Below are 18,143 nucleotides of genomic sequence, written 5' to 3' on the forward strand. Positions count from 1 at the left end.
TGGAACTGGCATGTAAATACAGCCCATAAACAACAATACAAGATACAGGGTTATACATTCTAGGCTGGGCGCGGTGGCTCACGTCTGTAATTCCAGCACTTTTGGAGGCTGCAGCGGGTGGATTGCCTGAGCTCAGGAGTTGGAGACCAGCCTGAGCAACATGGTGTAACCCCGTCTCTACTAAAATACAAAAAATTAGCCAGGTGTGGGGGTCTGCGCCTGTAGTCTCAGCTACTCGGGAGGCTGAGGCAGGAGAATTGCTTGAACCGGGTAGGTGTAGGTTGCAGTGAGTGGAGATCGCACCACTGCACTTCAGCCTGGGCAACAGAGTGAGACTCCATCACACACACTGAGTGATGTAGACACCTATCACGAGAATGTTCGCAGCACGGCAAAGGGGCTTGTGTTGAGTCCTAAAGGTTGGAGTTTAAGGATGAAGGGCTAAGGTATTCCAGGTATAGGGGGAGATGAGCCAAGGTTTGGAAATGGGAATGAATTTGTGAGGTTGAAGGGATAATGAGGAAATATCTTGGTGCATGTAGAGGGAAGTAGTGGGGGTTTTGTGTGTGTGTGTGTGTGCGCGCGCACACACACGCTCATGCCTGCACATGTGCCCTCCAGAGGGCTTTAATGAAAGGCTTAGGAATTTTGACTTTACCCCTTTTGTATAAAGGAGTCACGGTTGTTTTTGAATTTAATTCAATAGCAATTTGTCAAGTGATTTGGAATAGAGAGATTAAATGTAAATGGGCCATATGGAAAAATTATACACAGTAGTGAACAATCCAGTTCTGTGATAATGAGGTCTAGACTTGGGTAGAGGCGATTGGGACTGAAAAGAGGGCCAAGTTGACCTTTGATAGAATGAAATTGTGATGGAATCAGCATGGAAGAAGTGCAGTTGGACCTTTACGGTTTAAAAGTTGTTGGATGTAGTATTGTCAAATGGACTGAGCTGGTTGATAGCATAGTTTAGGTATTCTGTATCCTTACTGATTTTCTCTCTACCTGTCCTATAAATTTCTGAGAAAGGAGTGTTGAAATCTCCAGCTGTAGTTAGGGGTTTGCTGTTTCTCTGTTTAGTTCTATCCATTTTTGTTTCATGTATTTTGAAGCTGTTTTAAAGGTAAATCCACATTTAGGATTATTATACCTTCTTTATCACTATGTAATGAGTCTCTTTATACCTTCCTTGTTCTGAATTCCTGTTATCTGCTATTAATATGGCCAACCTGGTTTTCTTTTGACTACTATTAGCATGGTTTATCTTTTTTTATCCTTTTACTTTTAATCAATCTGTGTCTTCATATTTCATATGGGCTACTGGTAGACAGTCTGTAGTTAGGTCTTATATTTTTATCCAATATGACAATTTCTGTTCTTTAATTGGGATATTTAGACCATTTGTATTTAATGTAATTATTGATATCTTTAGAGTTAAATCTACAGTCTTGCTATTTGTTTGCTATCTTAAGTTGTTATACATTTTAAAGTTATATATTTTCTTTTCCTTTCTCCTTTTCTTCTGTCCTTTTTTGTATTAATAAAGTATTTTTTTAGTGATTCCACATTATCTCCCCTATTCGTTTTTATAGGTTTGTGTCTTTTTCTAATGTGGTTGGTATACAATATCAATCATTAATTTATCACATTTTTCTGGCAAATAATATACCATTTAGTGGTATATTATTTGTATATATACCATTCTTAAGTATAAGAATCTTAAAACACTATGCTTCTAATCCCTACTCCCATCCTTTGTGCCATTGTTTTCATCCATTTTACTTTTATTACATGTTATAAACCCCACAGTATTTTCTTTTCTTTTCTTTTTTTTTTTTTGAGACAGAGTCTCACTCTATTGTCCAGGCTGGAGTGCGATGGCATGATCTCGGCTCACTGCAACCTCCGCCTACCAGGTTCAAGTGATTCTCCTGCCTCAGCTTCCCAAGTAGCTGGCATTACAGGTGCGCACCACCATGCCTGGCTAATTTTTGTATTTTTAGTAGAGAAGGAGATTCACTATGTTGGCCAGGCTGGTCTCAAACTCCTGACCTTATAATCCGCTCGCTTCGGCCTTCCAAAGTGCTGGGATTACAGGTGTGAGCCACCACACCCGGCCACAGTATTTTTTTTTTTTTTTAACTATTTTTGCTTTTTGTTTTTTTTTTTTAACCTTTTGAGACAGGTTCTCACTCTATCACCCAGGCTGGAGTGCAGCAGCAGCATCACAGCTCACTGCAAGTTCAGCTTCCCAGGCTCAACCAATCCTCCCACCTCAGCCTCATTTGGGTGAATACCAGTGAGTACCACTGCTGGGTCGTACAGTAGGAGTATGTTTAGTTTTGTAAGAAACTGCCAAACAACTGTCTTCCAAAGTGGCTGCACCATTTGGACTTCTATCAGCAATGAATGAGACTTCCTGATGTTCCATATCCTTGTCAGATTTGATATTGTCAGTGTTCTGGATTTTGACCATTCTGGTAAGTGTGTAGTGGTATCTTATTGTTTTAATTTGCATTTTCTAATGACATATGATGTTGAACATTTTTTTCATATGCTTTTTTGTCATCCATTTATCTTCTCTGGAGAGGTGTCTGTTCAGATCTTTTGCCCATTTTTAAATCTGGTTATTTTCTTATTGTTGCGTTCTAAGCCTTCTTTGTATATTCTGGATACCAATTATTTATTCGATCTCTCTTTTGTAAATTTTTTCTCCCAGTGTGTGGCTTGCCTTCTCATTCTCTTGACATTGTCTTTCACAGAGCAGAAGTTTTTAATTTTAATGAAGTCCAACTTTTCAATGATTTATTTCATGAATCATACCATTGGTGTTTATCCAAAGAGTCACAGCCATATGCAAGGTTAATTAGTTTTTTTTTCCTATGTTAGTTATCTTCTATGAGTTTCAGAATTTTGCATTTTATATTTAGGTCTATGATTTCTGTATTCCTTTTTTTTTTTTTTTTAACTTTAGAGATGGGATCTCACAATGTTGAGCTTGAAGTTCTGGGTTCAAATGATCCTCCCCAACAGCCTCCTGAGTAGCTGGTACTACAGGCATGCAACACCATGCCCAGCTATAAGACTTGTACTGAGGGGTTATGTTGCAAGCATAACCCAGTTCTTATCATGCTCTATCTCAACAAACACGTTGTTTCTAGACAGATTTAGATGCTACCAAGTTCTAGACAGCAATACGAAAGTCAAACTCAGGAGAGGAAGGGTTACACAGAAAAATAACTGCAGAATTTTGCCAACTCATATAAGCAATACCCTAAGAATATGTATAGAAAAAATGAATTCTGAGAGTGTTAGACCAAGGAAGTGTAAGCATAACTCTAAGTCATATTCAATTGTTGATACGAATGCATTAAATGAACTTGAGAGGACAGTCACCCTTTATTATAATGTATAGAAATAAGTAGAAAGACTTAGAGAAAGGGAAATACTGGAGTGAACTGATCAGATGTGAACTACTCATTCTCCTGAGATAGGACCCATACGATACTCCATTCACCATGGCATTGAGAACTACATCATGACAGAAACACCAAAGGTATTGATCCCGGAGCACTTAACAGTAAACTTCCTGCATGCTAACCTTCATCTCAGAGTTTCCTTTCCAGGGAACCTGCAACACCTAGAATAACTCAATTTAAGTTTTTTGGTTGAACTGTTCAGAAGATTGATGAGTTTTGGGCACTGATAGAATATTATGAGGTTAATCAATAGTGGCTATCTCCCCCCACAATGTATTCTCATCAAAGAAACAAATCCATACCACCCTCAGCATCTGATAAGCAGCCATTCACTTAGCAAATTATTCCCTCCTCCCCACACCACTATCATGTAAACCTTTAACAAACTGCTGTTCCAACCTGAATGAGTTTTGAATTCCAGACACTTAAATATATTACACTGTACAGAAAACAGTAAAACTCAAAAAGTACATGTGACACGGGAGCTTTCACCACCATCCCTCAACACTCTGATACCTGCAGAGCAAATAACATGAGCTTTGCGATCAGACTGACTGAGGCTCAAGTCTGGTTTCACTACATTGTCTGTGGCCCTGGGCAAGAAACCCAGCAGGCAGAAAGGAGCAGAGGCCGTTTGCTTTCACCCGGGGAATACTGTAATCCACCTCCCTTCTTGCTTCAGGACCACTCTATGATCCTGCTGTCATGGAGTTTGTTTTTTATCATCATCTCATAGAACATCATGCTGGTCCACTACATTGATGATACATGACCCGGAGGGCAGGAGGTAGCAGATACTGCAGATATATTAGTAAGATAAAGGACACAAGGCCAAGTGTCGTGGCTCACACCTGTAATGCCAGCAGTTTGGGAGACTGAGGGAGGTGGATTGCTTGAGGTCAGGAGTTTGAAACCAGCTTGGCCAACATGGCAAAATCCCGTCTCTACTAAAAATACAAAAATTAGCCAGGCATGGTGGTGCATGCTTGGAATCCCAGCAACTCGGGAGGCTGAGGCACAAGAATTGCTTGAGCTTGGGAGGCAGGGGTTGCATTGAGCTGAGATCACGCCACTGTACTTCAGCCTGGACCACAGACCAAGACTGTGTCTCAAAAACAAAAGATAAAGGAGACAAGGCCAAGTCTGCTGGCTCACACCTGTAATCCCAGCACTTTGGGAGGATTGATTGAGGCAAGGAGTTCAAGACCAGGCTGGGCAACATAGCAAGACCTTGTCCCTACCAAAAAAAAAAAAGGTAAGAGAGAGAAATCCCATGAGTTGTGGGGTACATGATGCACTGTTGAGAGTCAAAGACGAGTTCCTGCTTTTTATACTTCTTCCACAAGAAAGGGATGTGCCTTCTCACGGCACACGTTGGATTCTGGAGGCAACATGTACCACACATAATTTGGATGTGCTTCTCCAAATACGCAGAGGGACCTGAAAGTCAGCCAGAATGGGGTCCAGGGTGAAGAGCCTGTCTAGATGGTCCAGGTGATGCAAACGGGGCTGAGATCTGGCTCTTATGACCTAACAGATCTAAAGGTGCTTGATATGTCTGTGGCAGATGAGGAGGCTGTGTGATTGTGGAAGTTCTGATGGGGGAATATCAGCAGATGCCTCTACAGTTTGGAAGCAAATGCGTACTCTTGGGCAAGTAACAGTTCTCTTGAGAAACAGCTCATGGTTTAGGTACTGGCAGAAACTGAACTTCTGACCCCCAAACACCAAGCAACCATGAAACCTGGGTTGCCTCTTAAAGCTGAGTGTTAGTCTTATCTCTAACACTAGGAAGTCAAAAGTGCTCAAATGAACTCTGTCATGAAGTGTAAGTACAGAACTGGTCTTGGGATGCCGAAATGCACAAATAAGCATGCGAACAGCTGACTCGGCTCCCATTTGCCTAGATGTGGGGAGTTCCCCACTGACTATAAAGAAAAAAATATGAGAAAGATGTACAGATCGCTCTGAATCCAGATGTGGACAGCTGTGGTACTACAGCTCCATCCACGTGTAATCGTGAGGAACAGTGGGGAAGAAAAGGCCTCCAAGCATAAAAATCTTCAAGTACGATAATTTTCCCACTTTTCCTAACAGGAGAGGTGGCCTGAGGCATAATCGCAGGGGTAAATATGTGGCGACATGGCCAGGACTTGGAAAAAACAAGAGTTGATGAGAAGAAATATGAGGGAAAAGCATGTAGATGAAATTCTTAGAATGAGACCAGTGTATCTGAATTGTGGGGTTTTATGTGAATGTTTATCAAAACACCTTTACTAGAGAGGAAGCTCTTACCTTACTTATCACCTGAGCACCACATGGTTGGCCTCTTTACCCAGCTACTCAAATGCTTGCTCATGGGCTCATAAACAACGTGGCTGTGGTGCCTAGGATGGCCTTATAAGCACAGATTTCCCTTACCAAGGATGACCTGGATACCACTACAAAATACCATACAGCAGTCCCCCTTTATCCACAGAGGACAGTTCCAAGACCCCCAGTAGATGCCTGAAACCATGGATAGTACCAGACCCTACATATAACTATGTTTTTCCTATACATACAAATGTATGATAAAGTTTAATCTATAAATGAGGCACAGTAAGAGCTGAACAATAACTAGTAATAAAATAGAACAATTATAACAACATGACAGAATCACTACTTTTGCACTTTGTGGCCATTACAAAGTAAAGTAAGGGTTACGGGAACATAACAGTATTGCTTTAACGCTACAATGGATCTGATAGCCAGGATGGCTATTAAGTGACTATTGGGCAAGTTGTGCACATAGCACTGATAAACTAGACAGAGATCACTCACATCCCAGGCTGGATGAGGTGGGAACGTGCTACATTTCATCCTGTTGCTCAGAATGGCACGCAATTTAAAATCTATGAATTGTTTACTTCTGGAATTTTCCATCTCATATTTTTGGACCAATGTTGATTACAAGTAAGTGAAATCACGGAAAGCGAAACTGTGGATCAGGAGAAATAGCATGCAGGTATACCTTGTTTTGTTGAGTTTCACTTTACTGTGCTTCGCAGATACTATGAATGGTACCAATAGACTTGCTCAACACAGGATCACCACAAACCTTCAATTTTTATAAACATGTGCTTGCTTTGTGTCTATCACATTTTGGTAATTCTCACAGTATTTCGTTTTTTTTTTTTTTTTTTTTTTAACAGGGTCTTGCTCTGTTGTCAGGCTGGCGTGCAGTGGCACAGTCACAGCTCACTGCAGCCTTGACCTTCTGGGCTTAAGTGATCATCCCTCTCAGCCTTCTGAGTAGGTAGGACTACAGACACATGCCACGATGCTCAGATAATTTTTTTAAAAACTTGTTGTAGTGATGGGATCTCACTATGTTGCCCAGGTGGGTCTTGAACTCCTGGCTTCAAGCTATTATCTCACTTTGGCCTCCCAAAGTGTCAGCCTTTTTCATTATTATTATATCTGTTATAGGATCTGTGATTAGTGATTTCTGATGATACTACTGAAAGTGTCCTGGTGCACCATGAACTGCGACCATATACGATAGTGGACTTAATCAATGTTATGTATGCTCTGACTGCTCGCTGACCCCCATCCCCCATCTCTCCAATCAGCCTCCCTACTCCCTGAGACACAGCAATGTTGAAATTAGGCCAGTGAGTAACCTTAAAATAGCCTCTACATGTTCAAGTAAAAGGAAGAGGCACATGTTTCTCACTCTAAATCAAAAGCTAGAAATGATGAAGCTTCGTGAGGAAGGCACGTTGCAAGTTGAGACAGGCTGAAAGCTGGGCCTCTTGCACCAACGGCCACATCGCGAATGCACAGTTTCTGAATAATAATAAGATAAGCCTTGGCCGGGTGGCAACAAAAAATGTTGAGCCATAAATGCCATCAGAGATAGTGAAGGGTGCTTCATAATATTCAGATATCTGTAAGAGGGTGAAGTAGGTGCCTAATAGAATTGTAATAAGCAGGGCTTGGATTATTTGTTTTCGGTTGTTTTCTATTAAGCTGTGATGAGCTCAAGTGATTGTGACCCCTGATGCAAGTAATACAGAAGTATTTAGGAGGGGTACTTCTAGGGGATTTAGGGGAGTGATGCCTGTTGGTGGTCAGTGTCCTCCTAGATGTGGTGTAGGGGCAAGACTTGAGTGGTAGAATGCTCAGAAGAAGCCTGCAAAGAAGAAAACTTCTGAAATAATAAATAAGACTATTCCGTAACGGAGGCCTTTTTGAACTGGTGTTGTATGGTGACCTTGATAAGTGCTTTCTCGTACAATATCGCGTCATCATTGATATATTGTTAATATGTTGGTTAATAATCCTAATATTAGTAGAATTATGGAATAAAAGTGAAATCATATAATTAAGCCAGATGTTATTAGAAGAGCTGATAAAGCTCCTGTTAGAGGTCATGGGCTAGGTTTGACTATATGGTAGGGGTGAGTTTGGTGGGTCATTAGGTATTATCATGTAAATAAAGGCTTACCAAGAGCGTGAAAACATAGGCTTGGATTAGGGCTACTGCAATCTCTAGGATTGTTAATAGCAAGAGGAGTAGGAAGGTTAGTGAAGTTGCAAGAAAATTAATGGTTAATAATGCTAATATGGCACTTCCGATTAGATGCATGAGTAGATGTCCTGCTGTGATATTAGCGGTTAGACGTACAGCTAGGGCCACTGGTTGAATAAATAAGCTAATAGTTTCAATAATTACTAGTATGGGAATAAGAAATGTGGGTGTGCCTTGTGGTAAAAAATGGGCTAGGGAGTTTTTGGTTTTAAAGCGGAGGCCTGTAATCACTGTACCAGTCCATAGAGGGACTGCCATTGCCAAATTCATAGACAGCTGGGTGGTAGGTGTAAATGAGTGGGGTAGTAGTCCGAGAAGGTTAGTTGTGGCAATAAAAATAATTAGAGATATTAGCATTAGAGACCAGGTTTGTCCTTTTGTATTGTGAGTTATTATTATTTGTTTTAAGATAAGTTGAATCAGATTTTGTTGAATAGTAATTAGTCGATTGTTAACAAGGTGCTTGGAGGTTGGAAATAGTAATGTGGGAAATAGAATAATGGGTACTACAGCGGGTAGAGTTAGGAGAGTTGGGGTTATAAATGGAGTAAATAAATTTTCGTTCATTTTAGTTGTCAAGGGTTATTAAATGTCTGTATATTAGGAATTTTTTGTGATGGATTTAAATAGTAGTTTGTATTTAGTAATTTTAATTGCATAATAAGGTATAGTGCAGGTAGCATGGTTATAATGGTAATAAATCATGTAGATGTATTTAGTTGAGGCATTTCACTGTAGAGAAAGTGCTTTCTCATCTTTAACTTAAAAGGTTAATGCTGTAGTAGCTATACAGTGGATCTTAATAACTTAAGAGTAAACTAGGTAAAGTGCATCTGGTATATTTATAGAGTGAATACAGGTCCTATCTCGAAAATTTTTAGTGGGATTAATTCGGCAACAATAGGCATAAAACTGTGATTAGCACCGCAGATTTCTGAACATTGTCCGTAGTAGACGCCTGGTCGTATGGCAGTAAATGTGGTTTGATTTAAGCGTCCTGGAATTGCATCTGTTTTTAGACCGAGTGTTGGGATGGTTCATGAGTGTAGGACGTCTTGGGATGTAATTATTATACGGACAGGGGCTTCAATTGGAAGTACCACTCGATTATCAACTTCTAGAAGCCGAAGGTCTCCTGGGTTTAAAAATAGTGGGGGGAGTATATAAGAATTAAAGATTAGGCCCCCATAGTCTGTATATTCATAGGTTCAGTATCATTGATGTCCAATTGACTTAATAGTAAATGAGGGGTTATTAATTTCGTCTGTTAAGTAGAGAATTCGTAGAGATGGAAGAGCAATTAAGACTAGAATAATTGCGGGTAAGATAGTTCAAATAGTCTCTATTTCTTGAGCATCTGTGATGTTAATGCTAGTTAGTTTTGTTGTTAGTACTGATAATAAAATATATAGGACGAGAAAGCTAATTAGGGATACAATTATAAAGGCGTGGTCGTGGAAAGCAATCAGTTCTTCTATGATAGGGGATGTGGCATCTTGTAGGCCTAGTTGAACTGGGTGGGCCATGTAAGATATATAGGATATGTCCTATAATTTAGCTTTGACAAAGCTATGAAATAATTTTTCTAATACCTTATTGAAAAAGTTATAGGGGCTATAGAATTGGCTTGAAACCAGTTTCAGGAGGTTCGACTCCTTCCTTTTTTATTTAACTTTGATGAAGGCTGGCTCATCAAATGTGTGATAGGGTGGAGGAGAGCCATGTAGTCACTCTAGGTTGTAGGTAGATTGTTCAATTGATAGTACTTTACGTTTTGAGGCTAAAGCTTCTCAGATTATATAAATTATTAGTAGTATTGCTACCAGGGATATAAAGGAACCTGTGGATGATACAATATTTCATGTAGTGTAAGCATCAGGGTAGTCGGAATAGCGTCGGGGTATTCCTGATAAGCCCAGAAAATGTTGTGGGAAAAAGGTTAAGTTTACACCTACGAATATAATAGTAAAGTGGACTTTGGCGCAGACTTGGTCTAGGGTATAGCCTGAAAATAGGGGGAATCAGTGAATAAAGCCCCCCATAATAGCAAAGACAGCTCCTATTGATAAGACATAGTGGAAGTGAGCTACAACGTAATATGTGTCGTGTAATACAATATCTAGTGATGAGTTTGCTAGTACAATACCGGTCAGACCTCCTACGGTAAAGAGGAAAATAAAGCCCAGGGCTCAGAGTATTGCGGCTGATCACTTAATATTTCCTCCGTGTAGCGTAGCAAGTCAGCTAAAGACTTTAACGCCAGTTGGGATTGCAATAATTATAGTGGCAGAGGTAAAATAGGCTCGTGTATCCACATCTATTCCGACTGTAAATATATGATGAGCTCATACAATAAAGCCTAGGAACCCAATTGATACTATGGCTCAGACTATGCCTATATACCCGAATGGTTCTTTTTTTCCAGAATAGTGTGTTACAATGTGGGAAATTATTCCGAAGCCAGGTAAAATAAGAATATAGACTTCAGGGTGTCCGAAGAATCAGAATAAGTGTTGATATAAGATAGGATCTCCCCCTCCTGCAGGGTCAAAGAAGGTGGTGTTGAGGTTGCGGTCTGTTAATAATATTGTAATACCAGCGGCTAGTACGGGCAAGGATAGGAGGAGCAGTACTGCTGTAATTAGGACTGATCAAACAAATAGAGGAGTTTGGTATTGAGATATTGCAGGGGGTTTTATGTTAATAATAGTTGTAATAAAATTAATAGCCCCTAGAATAGAAGAAATGCCTGCTAGGTGAAGCGAGAAAATAGTCAGGTCTACGGAGGCTCCTGGATGAGAGAGGTTTCCTGCTAAGGGTGGATATACTGTTCAACCTGTTCCGGCACCAGCTTCTACTATGGCTGATGCGAGAAGAAGTAGGAAGGATGGTGGAAGAAGTCAGAAGCTTATATTATTTAGGCGGGGGAATGCTATGTCAGGAGCACCAATTATTAGGGGTACTAGTCAGTTTCCAAAGCCTCCAATTATAATGGGTATGACCATAAAGAAGATTATGACAAATGCATGAGCCGTAACGATAACATTATAGATGTGGTCATTACCTAACAGGTTGCCGGGTTGACCGAGTTCGGCTCGGATAAGAAGGCTTATAGCTATACCTACGGTTCCAGCTCATGCGCCAAATAGTAAATATAAGGTTCCAATGTCTTTATGATTTGTAGAGAATAGCCAGCGGTTAATGAGCATAAGTGAAAAAAAGGTAAAATGGCTGAGTAAGCATTAGGCTGTAAATCTAAGGACAGAGGTTCAGTCCTCTTTTTACCAGTCCCGAGGTGATTTTCATGTTGAATTGCAAATTCGAAGGAGCAGTTAGATTTCTGCCGGGGCTTCTCCCGCCTTTTTTCCCTGCGGCGGGAGAAGTAGATTAAAGCCAGTTGATTGGGGCATTTAGCTGTTAACTAAATTTTTGTGGGTTTAAGTCCCATTAATCTAGTAAGGGCTTAGCTTAATTAAAGTAACTGATTTGCGTTCAGTTGATGCGGAATGAGATTCTGTAGTCCTTAGTGTGTTTCAGAAATTAAGTATGCTTAACTTACTAAAAGCTTTGAAGGCTTTCGGTCTTATATAACCTAAATTTCTAGGGAATGGTTAAGACTGTTGGGGATATAGGTAGTAGGAAAGTGGTAATAATAATGAGTGGGGAAATAAGGAGTGTGGACTTTGTGTTTTCGAATTGTCATTTTATTTTTGTATTATTGGATGTGGGAAGTAGTGTTATAGAGGTAGTGTAAATTAGGCGTAAATAAAAATATAGATTGAGTAGGGTTATAATAATTATAATAGTAGGTATAGTGAAGTTATTATTTTTGGTAAGTTCTTGGATAGTAATTCATTTGGGTAGGAAGCCGGTTAGTGGGGGTAGACCTCCTATAGATAGGAGGGTGGATGATATTAGTGGTATTAATCAGGTGAGTTTATTTCAGGTGTGTGATAATATTAGGATCGTGGTGTTTGAGTTTAGGTTTAGGGCTAGAAATGCAGTGGTAGTTAAAACAATATATGTGAGGAGGTAAAAAATTGTAACGTTTGGGTTATATGTTAAGGTTGTTATTATTCAGCCTATGTGGGTGATTGAAGAATATGCTAGGATTTTACGTAGTTGTGTTTGGTTAAGACCCCCTCAGCTGCCTGCTATGATGGATAGGATGGATAGGATCAGAAGAATATTTGTGTTAATTGATGAATAAATTTGGTATATGATTGAGATGGGAGCTAGTTTTTGTCATGTGAGGAGAAGTAGGCCAGGAATTAAGGGTGTTCCTTGGGTAACTTCTGGGACTCAGAAGTGAAAAGGGGCTATTCCTAGTTTTATAGCGAGGGCTATTATTATGACTAAAGATGAGGATTGATTAATGTTGTTTATCATAGTTCATTGTTCGGGGAATAGACTATTATATATAATTGCTATTATGAGGATTATAGATGCAGTGGATTGTACAAGGAAATATTTAGTGGCGGCTTCTGTGGAGCGAGAGTTTGTTTTTTTAATTAGGATTGAGGTAAAGGCCAATATATTTATTTCTAGGCCCATCCAGGCTAGAAACCAGTGAGAGCTTAATAGTGTAATGATAGTACCTATAAATATGGTAAAATAAATAATAAGTTGGGCTAGTGGATTAATTAGTACGGGAAGGATATAACCAACATTTTCGGGGTATGGGCCCGATAGCTTATTTAGCTGACCTTACTTTAGAATGAGGTGTAATAGGTAGCACGGAGGAGTTTGGATTCTCAGGAGTAGGTTCGATGCCTATAATTCTAGAAATAAGGGGATTAAGCACCTCTATTATTTACTCTATCAAAGTAACTCTTTTGTCAGACATATTTCTAGATTTGAGGGGGGATGCCAGAGGATATGATGGAAATTGAGATATATCATATAAGGAATGCTAGTGTAAGGGGAAGAAAATTTTTTCATAGGAGGTATATAAGTTGATCATAGCGGAATCGAGGGTAGGTTGCTCGAATTCATAGGAATAGGGAGGTTAAGAGAAGTGTTTTAGTAATAAAGCATGTTGTGAACAATTCCGGTGAGTGAATGGGATATAATGATCCTAGGAAAATTGTGGTCGTTAGGGCGTTTATTATAATGATATTCATGTACTCAGCTATGAAGAAAAGGGCAAACGGGCCTGCAGCATACTCAGTATTAAAGCCTGAGACTAATTCGGATTCCCCTTCTGTTAGGTCAAAAGGGGCCCGATTGGTCTCTGCTAATGTAGAGGTAAATCATATTATGGCTAGAGGTCATGATGGTAGGAGAAGTCAGAGGTGTTCTTGTGTTGTAATAAGTGAGTGAAGGTTGAATGAGCCGCTTATTAGCAGAATTGATAATAAAATAATGGCGAGAGTTACTTCATATGAGATTGTCTGGGCTACTGCTCGTAGTGCTCCGATTAGTGCATAATTTGAGTTTGATGCTCATCCTGATCATAAGATAGAGTGGACGGCTAAGCTAGATGTGGCTAGAATAAATAAAAGTCCTAGGTTAAGATTAATTAGGGAATTGGGTATGGGGAGAGGTACTCATAAGAGAAGGGCAATGGTAAAGGCTAGGGCTGGTGCGATAACATAAAGAGTAGTAGTGGAAGTTGAGGGCTTTAATGGTTCTTTGGTAAAGAGTTTTATTGCGTCGGCAAAGGGTTGTAATAGTCCACAAGGTCCTACGATGTTAGGTCCTTTACGTAGTTGTATGTAGCCTAGTAGTTTTCGTTCGGTAAGTGTAAGAAATGCTATAGCAACAATAGCGGGTAAAGTAACAAGTAGAATATTTGTTGTGAACATGGTGTTAAGAAGAGGAGTTGAACCTCTGATTGTAAAGTCTTAAATTTTATGCAATTGCCGGGCTCTGCCATCTTAACAAGCCCTGTTCTTGGGCTGTATATGTAGATTTTTTGTTAAATTGAGACTAGGTCATTTATGGAAGGAAGGCACTTTATGAAGTAGGCTTTATTTCTCTTGTCCTTTCGTACAGGGAGAAATGTAAAATAGATAGAAACCGACCTGGATTGCTCCGGTCTGAACTCAGATCACGTAGGACTTTAATCGTTGAACAAACGAACCTTTAGTAGCGGCTGCACCATTTGGATGTCCTGATCCAACATCGAGGTCGTAAACCCACTTGTCGATATGAACTCTTGAAAAGGATTGCGCTGTTATCCCTAGGGTAACTTATTCCGTTGATCAAATTATTGGGTCAATTGTAGATATTAATTCGCTTTAACTTGTTCAGTCTTGGCATAGCCTATTCGGAGGTTTAGTTGTGCTCCGAGGTCACCCCAACCAAAATTTTAAATGCAGGGTCAGGATATGTTAAACCCATAGGTTTATGTTATTATGATTGCATTAGTAGATTGAAGCTCCGCAGGGTCTTCTCGTCTTATTATTTTATGCCCGCCTCTTATGACCACAAGGTCAAGAGATTGAGACCAGCCTGACCAACATGGAGAAACCCTGTCTCTACTAAAAATACAAAAATTAGCTGGGTGTGGTGGCTCATGCCTGTAGTCCCAGCTACTCGGGAGGCTGAGGCAGGAGAATCGCTTGAACCCGGGAGGTGAAGGTTGCAGTGAGCCGAGATCGCGCCACTGCACTCCAGCCTGGCAACAGAGCGAGATTCTGCTACTCTAGTGAACACATGAATGGTAAGAAAGTGAAACAGCCTTATTACTGATATAGAGAAAGTCTGAATGGTCTGGACAGATAATCAAACCAGCCACAACATCCCTTAAACCAAAGCCTAATTTAGAGCAAGGTCCTAGCTCTCTTCAATTCTAGGAAGGCTGAGAGAAGTGAAGAAGCTGCAGAAGGAAGGTCTGAAGCTAGAAGAGGTTGGTTTATGAGGTTTAAGGAAAGAAGCTACCTGCATAACATAAAATTACATGGCGAAGCAGCAAGTGCTGATGGAGAGGCTGCAGCAATGATCCAGAAGATCTAGTTAAGATGACTGAAGAAGGTGGCTACACTCCACAACAGATTTTCAGTGTGGATGAAGCAGACTTCTGTTGGAAGAAGATGCCATCTAGGACTTTTTGTTTTGTTTTGTTTTGTTTTGAGGTGGAATTTTGCTCTTGTTGCCCAGGCTAGAGTGCAGTGGTATGATCTTGGCTCACTGCAACCTCCACCTCCTGAGTTCAAGTGAGTCTCCTGCCTCAGCCTCCCAGGTAGCTGGGATTACAGGTGCCCACCACCACACCTGGCTAATTTTGTATTTTTAGTAGAGATATGGTTTCACAATGTTGGTCAGGCTGGTCTCGAACTCCTGACCTCAGGCAATCACCCACCTCGGCCTCCCAAAGTGCTGGGATTACAGGTGTGAGCAACCATGCCCGGCCTCACCTAGAACTTTCATAGCTAGAGAAGAGAAAACAGTACCTGGCTTCAGAGCTTCAAAGGATAAGCTGACTTTCTTGTTAGAGGCTAGTGTAGCTGATGATTTTAAGTTAAAGCCAGCACTCATTTACCATTCCAAAAATTCTAGGGCCCTTCAGAATTATGGTAAGTCTACTCTGCTTGGGCTCTTTAACTGGAAAATAACAAAGCCTGGATGACAGCATGTCTGTTTACAGAATGCTTTACTCACTATTTTAAGCCCACTATTGAGACCTACTCTCAGAAAAAAAAAAAAAAAGATTCCTCTTAAAATATTACTACTTGGCCGGGCATGGTGACTCACACCTGTAATCCCAGCACTTTGGGAGGCTGAGGCAGGAGGATTGCTTGAGCCCAGGAGTTTGAAACCAGATTGGGCAACAGAACCAGATCCTCCCTCTTATTTTAAAAAGTAAAAAAAAAAAACAAAAATAGGCCAGGTGCGGTGGCTCATGCCTGTAATCCCAGCACTTTGGAAGGCCAAGGCGGGTGGACCACAAGGTCAAGAGATTGAGACCAGCCTGACCAACATGGAGAAACCCTGTCTCTACTAAAAATACAAAAATTAGCTGGGTGTGGTGGCTCATGCCTGTAGTCCCAGCTACTCGGGAGGCTGAGGCAGGAGAATCGCTTGAACCCAGGAGGTGAAGGTTGCAGTGAGCCGAGATCGCGCCACTGCACTCCAGCCTGGCAACAGAGCGAGATTCTGTCTAAAAATAATAATAATAATAATAATAATGATAATCCCCCCCAAAAACAAAATATTACTACTCATTGACAATGCACCTGGTCATCCAAGAGCTCAGATGGAGATGTTCAAGGAGATCAATGTTGTTTTCATGCCTATCATACCTGCTAACACAATATTCATTCCGCAGTCCATGATCAATGAGTAAGTTTGACTTCCAAGTCTTACTATTTAAGAATTACATCTCATAAGTCTATAGCTGCCATGGATAGTAAATCCTCTGATGTATCTGGACAAAATAAATTGAAAACCTGGACAGTATTCACCATTCTAGATGCCACTGAGAACATTCATGATCATGGGAGAAGGTAAAAATATCAATTTTACCCAATAAACATTAGCAGGAGTTTGGAAGAAGTTGACTCTAACCCTCATGATGGCTTTGAGGGACTCAAGACTTCAGTGGAGGAAATCACTGCAGATGTGGCAGAAATAGCAAGAGAGGTAGAATTAGAAGTGGAGCCTGAAGATGGAACTGAATTGCTGCAATGTCAAGATAAAACTTGAATGGATGATAGTGCTTTGCTTCTCACAAATGAGCAAAGAAAGTGGTTTCTTTCTTTCTTTTTTTTCTTTTTCTTTGGTGGACTCTTGCTCTGTCGCCCAGGCCAGAGTGCAATGGCGCAGTCTCGGCTCACTGCAACCGCTGCCTCCCGGGTTCAAGCAATTCTCCTGCCTCAGCCTCCCAAGTAGCTGGGATTACAGGCACCCACCACCAAACCTGGCTAATTTTTGGTATTTTTAGCAGAGACGGATTTTCGCCATCCAGGCTGGTCTCGAACTCCTGACTTGAAGTGATCCACCTGCCTGTGCCTCCCAAAGTGCTAGGATTACAGGCGTGAGCCACCGCGCCCAGCAGTGCTTTCTTGAGATCAGATCTACTCCCGGTGAAGTTGCTGTAAATACTGTTGAAATAACGAAGTGTTTATCATATTACATACATTTAGTTGATAAAGCAGTGGCAAGATTTGAGAGGACTGACTCCAGTTTTGAAAGTTCCACTGTGCGTAAAATGCTGCCAAACAGCATGGCATGCTACATTGAAATCTTTCACGAAAGGAATAGTTACAGCAAAGTTCACTGTTGCCTTATTTTAAGAAACTGCCACAGCCACCCCAACCTTCAGCAACCACCACCCCAATTTCAGCATCCATCAACACTAAGGCAAGACCTTCCACCAACAAAAAGATTATGACTTGCTAAAAGCGCAGATGATTGTTGGCATTTTTTAGCTATAAAGTATTTTTAAAATTAAGCTAGTTATATATTTTTTAGACAATGTGCAATGCTGTTGCACATTTAATAGGCTACAGTGTAGTGTAAACATAAGATTTGTACGCATTGGGAAACCAAAAAATTCACATGACTCGCTTTACTGTGGGGGTCTGGAACTAAACCTACAGTATCTCTGGGATGTGCCTGTATTTGGCAGTGGCAGCAACCAACCAAAGCCTTCTGTGTGTATATGAATCCAGAGGTATCAGACAGCCATCTGGTGACAGGTTGATTATGGCATGGAGGGGACAGTGATTTACTCTTTCTGTGACAATTTTGGGATTTGAATTTGCCTTTTCTACAAAGCCTCTGTGTGCAACACCACACAGGGATATAACGAGTGTCGTATGTATTTTCATGTTATCCCCACAAGATTGCTTCTAGCCAAGGAACTCATTTTATAGCAAAAGAAGGCAGAGAGGTGGTGGCTCACACCTGTAATCCTAGCACTCTGGGAGGCCAAGGTAGGCAGATCACCCGAGGTCAGGAGTTCAAGACCAGCCTGGCCAGCATGGCAAAACCTCATCTATACTAAAAATACAAAAATTAAACAGGCGTGGTGGCGGGTGCCTGTAGTCTCAGCTACTTGGGAGGCTGAGGCATGAGAATAGCTTGAATCCGGGAGGTGGAGGTTGCAGTGAACTGAAATCACGCCACTGCACTTCAGC

The 18,143-nt window shown here is 40.8% G+C and overlaps 2 protein-coding genes, 1 long non-coding RNA gene and 1 pseudogene across 11 annotated transcripts in view; all 4 read right to left on the bottom strand.

Annotated features, from left to right (window-relative positions):
• CATSPERE (catsper channel auxiliary subunit epsilon) overlaps positions 1 to 18,143 on the bottom strand; it is a 176,075-nt gene that overhangs the window by 8,308 nt on the left and 149,624 nt on the right. The gene's annotated exons all lie outside the window — the stretch shown is intronic.
• Positions 3,419 to 13,053, bottom strand: LOC117075879. The gene is made up of 3 exons (XR_004434166.1): positions 12,106 to 13,053; positions 7,261 to 7,270; positions 3,419 to 3,433 (listed from the first exon to the last, which is right to left on the bottom strand). It is a non-coding gene; the product is annotated as an uncharacterized LOC117075879 (long non-coding RNA).
• On the bottom strand, positions 7,941 to 8,740 carry LOC117075878 (ATP synthase subunit a-like). Its single transcript, XM_033198659.1, has one exon. It carries the CDS (start codon positions 8,623 to 8,625, stop codon positions 7,945 to 7,947), a length of 681 nt encoding a protein of 226 aa, XP_033054550.1. The 5' UTR covers positions 8,626 to 8,740; the 3' UTR covers positions 7,941 to 7,944.
• On the bottom strand, positions 8,854 to 11,562 carry LOC117075877 (annotated as a pseudogene). Its single transcript, XR_004434165.1, has one exon. The product of XR_004434165.1 is annotated as a cytochrome c oxidase subunit 2-like (transcript).

Source organism: Trachypithecus francoisi, unplaced genomic scaffold (genome assembly GCF_009764315.1).
Source record: "Trachypithecus francoisi isolate TF-2019V2 unplaced genomic scaffold, Tfra_2.0 Lachesis_group5, whole genome shotgun sequence".
Taxonomy (NCBI): Eukaryota; Metazoa; Chordata; class Mammalia; order Primates; family Cercopithecidae; genus Trachypithecus; species Trachypithecus francoisi.

Coding starts and splice junctions, on each gene's coding strand:
- LOC117075878 (XM_033198659.1), bottom strand. CDS start 8,625: ATGAACGAAAATTTATTTACTCCATTTATAACCCCAACTCTCCTAACT.